Source organism: Otolemur garnettii, unplaced genomic scaffold (genome assembly GCF_000181295.1).
Source record: "Otolemur garnettii isolate 467f Iridium unplaced genomic scaffold, OtoGar3 scaffold00233, whole genome shotgun sequence".
Classification (NCBI taxonomy): Eukaryota; Metazoa; Chordata; class Mammalia; order Primates; family Galagidae; genus Otolemur; species Otolemur garnettii.
The window spans coordinates 756,251-761,313 of record NW_003852628.1 but is presented as its reverse complement, the minus strand read 5'-3'; the positions used below and the strand labels follow the sequence as shown (position 1 = coordinate 761,313).

The 5,063-nt window shown below is 49.2% G+C and overlaps 1 protein-coding gene across 1 annotated transcript in view; it reads left to right on the top strand.

Moving 5' to 3' along the window:
* The window catches only part of SPTBN4 (spectrin beta, non-erythrocytic 4), an 80,605-nt gene that overhangs the window by 42,905 nt on the left and 32,637 nt on the right, over positions 1-5,063 (top strand). The window contains exons 18-19 of the mRNA XM_003802104.3: positions 1,848-1,994; positions 3,240-3,503. Coding sequence (XP_003802152.1) covers positions 1,848-1,994; positions 3,240-3,503 — 411 coding nt within the window. The remainder of the gene's footprint in view (positions 1-1,847; positions 1,995-3,239; positions 3,504-5,063) is intronic.

Below are 5,063 nucleotides of genomic sequence, written 5' to 3'. Positions count from 1 at the left end.
CGGTGCCGGGACCCCCGCCCTGGGGGAGGGGCGAGGGCGCCGGGAGCTGTCCGCGGTGCTGGCTCGGGCGGGACTGGGGCCGGCCCCCAGGGGAGGGAAGCGAAGAGGGGGGACTCCTAAGGCTACTCTTCGGGTAGTTTAAATTTGCCCTAGGGATTAAGGGCGTCTCACCTACTCTGGGGGCTCTTCTCTGAGTAATGGGGGGATCGAGGTTTGTCCTAGGTTGGGAGATTCTCAGCCTTTGGGGGGCTGTTCTTCCTTGCTTCTTGTGGGATCTGTGTCAATCTTGGATCATGGAGGTGGATCACTTTTGGGAGGATTCTGCCTTGGGTGATGAGGATCTTGGACTTGCTTTGGGTCTGGAAAGCTCTGATTTTGAGATTTTCCTTGGTTGTTGGGGAGTCTGGCTTTGCCCTCAGTGATGTAGTGAATCACCCCTTGAGGACGGGGTACTGTCTCCTTTAGAGGTGTTCACCATGGGCTGTGGTTGCCGGTGGACTTTTCCTTGGGAGAGAACCTGTGTATTGAGTTGGGGGATTTGGCATTTTACTTGGCTCCAGTGTATGTGTGTATGAGAGAGCATGAAGCTCTTCTGGACCCTTGGGGAACATATATGCTCAGGGAATGTGGGGTGGGGTTTGGCCGGCTTGGGATTTGTCCTTGGCTATGACTGCAATTGCCTCCCGGGACCGCGGAGGCAATAGCTGGAGTCCAGTTTTTTTTTTGTTTTTTTTTTTTTCCCTTTTTGCAGGAGGGAGGAGGAGGATCTTGTGACTGGAAGTGGGGAGGAGAAGGGGGCGGAGCAAACTGTCCCAGGTGCTAGCTTTGGTCATGAGTGGGGAGGTTCTAGATTGGGCGACAAGTCTTGTTCTCCCCTCCACCCCTACACTGGTTGCGGGGGGAGGCTTAGAAAGCTGCCCTCTGATTGGTCCTGAGCAGGATAGTAAGCCGGCCTGGTGCTTGCATTTGGGATGGCTGGTTTTGTTCCTCAGTGGAAGGACTAGGACCGGTGTAAGGGGATGCTGGCTGGCTTGAGAGGTTTAATATGATCCACCTTGGGGAGAATGGGGCTATATTTGGGGATAGACTTGTTTGGGGAGCTAGAGGGCAACTTTGTTGCTTGAATTTGGGGGTTGGCTTTGGTTGCAGATTACTAGCACTGGATATGGTTTGGGAATTGTGGACTTAGAGTTCCAAGGCTGGATTTAGGGAGCCTTGTGGGTTCTTTGGGGTGCTGGGTCTCAGTTATTGAGGATGTCTACTCCAGACTGGAGGGCTGGTTTGTAGGGACCTAGACTTGTCACAAATTGGGAGGTTGTTTTGGGGGGGATAATCTGGCCACATTGGGGGAGATGGGAGCTAAATATGGGGGCTTCATACCATACCCTGAGGGATGGGTCAAGGATCTTGAACTGGTCCTTGCTAGGGGTGGTTAAGACTGAATTGAAGGGTCTAAGTGTTTCTGTGTGTCTGGGGATGAATTGAGAGTTAACTACATTAGGTTGGAGAGCTTGTTTAGGGGGAGGTGAAATTTGACCCCAGGAGGGAGGAGACTGTCTCTCCCAGTAGCCTTGCTTGGGAGTGTTGTGAGGGGTTGAGGAGGGCTGTCCTCAGGAAAGGGGACCCAAAGAGTTGTGCATTCTGGGGACCCTTTCATCCATTTTCTACCTAGGAAAGAGCTTGAGCTGACCCCCCAACATAAAGCCTCACTTGCATAGGTTTTTCCATACCTTCCTCCTCTCCCCACCCCTCAACCTAAGTACTCTGCACCTGGGACCTTCTGGAGGGGATAGGGCTTGTGCCAGGTTGGGATGACCAGCTGAATCCTCCTACCCTGTCCTGCACAGCTGGATGGCTGGATCCATGAGAAGATGCTGATGGCGCGGGATGGCACTCGGGAAGACAGCCACAAGCTGCATAAGAGATGGCTCCGGCACCAGGCATTTATGGCTGAGCTGGCTCAGAATAAGGAGTGGCTGGAGAAGATAGAGAGGGTGAGGATGCAGAAGGCCCCTCTGCCCATGTCAGGTGCTGGAGGCCTCTAGGGAGCCCATGATTCACCTCCTGCACCCTCTGCTGCCATTCTGCTGCTCTTAGATGTCTGAACTGGTTCAAAGCAGCTCTATATCTGTTCCTAGCTATGTGGCTTTCAGTGGTTCATGTAACCTCTTTGAGCCTCAGTTTGCCCATCTGTAAAATGGCCCGCATCTGAATGGGGTCCATATCCTCCTATTTGTTAAACATTTCACTCCTTCCTATTGGCTCCTTTACAAAGCTTCCTTCCATACCATTTGGAGTACCTAAGATGAAAAGTGAGGGAGATGGACTGAGACAGCCCTAGGAAGGCCATAATTATAGTGAACTTTGGATTCTTACAGCCCTGGGTTCTAATTGTATTTATGCCTGTTACAATCTGTGGGGCCTTGGGGGATTGTGTTAACCTCTTTGAGCTTCAGTTTGATCTTTTGTAAAATTAATTAAATAATAAATATAACTACTTCCTTTGGCTCTTGTGCACATAAGGTGCTTAGCCTAAGGCCAAGCCCCTAGGAGCTATAATTACTATGATATTGTTACTTTTAATATATAATGTAATATATGTAGCTCTGGGCCCCCAAGGAACTAGACTACAAAGGGTCTCAGGCAGATTTTTGTTCTAGGACTCAACCCCAGAACTTCTTCCTACTCTAGCTGAACCCCTAAACCTGCAGTCCTGGATACTCTTCTGACTCAGAGAGCCCCAGGTTGGCCATAAACCCTTAAATAGCCATTCATGGCCCATAAATTGTGGCATGTAGCAAAACTGATCTTCTTGACTTTAAGTTTAATGGAAGTTTATTGTCTCTCTGCCTCTGTCACTTTCTCTTCTTGTCTTTCTTATGGTCCTATCCCCATGTTTCTGATGTATGTGTGTGTCTCTGTGTCCATCATTCTGTGACTGTCTTTCCCTATCTCCTTCCCATGTCTCGTTTGTGTCTCTTTCTTTCACACCTTCTGTCTGTCTTCCTTACCCATGTCTGTCTGACTGTCTGTTTTTGTTTCTTTTCCTTGGTTTCTTCCAACTCCGGGGGTATCTCTATGTCTACCCCTGTATTTGTTTCCTGGTATATCTCCAACTCCCCACCTCTGACTCTCTCCCCACATCTATGCTTGTGTCTTATTGCCCTGCAATATTTCTCTGTCCCTCCCACCATCTATCCCCTCCTCCTCATTTCCTGCCATCTACCTGCCTGGAGCAGGAAGGCCAGCAACTGATGCAGGAGAAGCCAGAACTGGCAGCCTCTGTGCGGAAGAAGTTGGGTGAGATCCGGCAGTGCTGGGCAGAACTGGAGAGCACCACCCAGGCCAAGGCACGGCAGCTCTTTGAGGCCAGCAAGGCTGACCAGTTAGTGCAGAGCTTTGCTGAGCTGGACAAGAAGCTCCTTCACATGGAAAGCCAGCTGCAAGATGTGGACCCTGGGGGGGACCTGGCCACTGTCAACAGCCAACTCAAGAAGCTACAGGTATGGCCTGCCTGGCCTAGATGGAGGCTCCCTACACCACTGTGGGGTCAGATCACGGTCAACCCCACATGAGGTATTTCAAAGAAAGGTGACTTAATATAGGAATTTATTTCAAATGTGTGGAAAGGGCTGGAAGAACAGAAAGGGAATACTGTAGCAATCCAGATAGTAGTAACTATTGGAAGCAGCCACCAACCTCTAGGGTGTGGAATACAAAGGGAGAAGGAAGGATTTAGAGCTGCAGAGCAACCAGTATGCTGAAGGCTTTGCAGGATCCTGATGCCTATTTCCAGGATGGAGAAACCAAGACCCAGAGGTAGGGGAATGGTTTTGCATGGAATAATAGTGATAGTCATGGAGTGTTTCTCTGCTTGTGTCTGGGCCAAGTGGTCACTGACTCCTCCCAACAATCCTTGGAGATTAGTACTATCAATAGCCCCCATTTTACCAATGGGGAAACTGAGGCACTGAAGGTTAATAAGTGCCTGGCCCAAAGATACACAGCTAGCCAGCATCTCTCTTAAGAAATGGGGAGCTCTTAGAAAACAGACACAGTGTCTCCTTTACGTCTGCTGCCAGCTTGGAGCTGGCTAATGCTCAGCCTGTGACGTGCACATGCAATGACCTGAGGTGACAGAGGCATCATTTCTCCCTTCCCAAGGTGTAAGAAATGATAAATGTAACGAACATGGTAATGGTCCTTTACGTGCCAGAAACAGTGCCTGACCACGACTTCCGGGAAACTGCAGCTCCAGGAGGTGAATTTACTCACCCAGGGTAGCAGAGCCTGGATTCAATTCCATTTTCCTCAACTCTTCACTCCTCCTTTTTGATACACCTCCTGCATAGTTAATAGGGTTTGGTTGGCATAGAGTGGGAAAAGTAGACAAATAATAAATGTATAACAATGCTGATTAGTATTTATTCATTCACCTCTGCATCAAGTATTTATTGGGTATCTCCTGTGTGCTAGGTACATTTCTAGGTGTTGGAATATAGCAGTGGGTGAAATGGATGAAAAATCATGCCTTCATGGGGCTCACATTTAGGTGGGGAAGGCACAGAGAAAAGCAAAGGACAAACAGATCTGAATGTGATGTCTAATGAGGTCAAAACTATTTATTTAATTTAATGTTTAATGTTTTTGTAGAGATGGAGGGTGTTGTTATTTTGTCCAGGCTGGTCTTGAACTCCCAGCTTCAGGTGATCCTCCCTGCCTCAGTGTTAGCAACTTGGCCAGACCTCATTACTTTAACTAGACCAGCAGTTCTCAATGTCTTGGTCTCCTGGATCAGATTACACTCTTAAAAGTTATTAAGATCCTGGCTTGGTGCCTGTGGCTCAAGTGGCTAAGGCTCTAGCCACATACACCTGAGCTGGCGGGTTTGAATTTAGCCTGGTCCCATCAAACAGCAATGGTGGCTGCAACCAAAAAATAGCTGGGTGTTGTGGAAGGCGCCTGTAATCCCAGTTACTAGGGAGGCAGAGGCAGAAGAATCCCTTGAGCCCAGGAGTTGGAGGTTGCTGTGAGCTGTGATGCCACAGCACTCTACCCAGGGC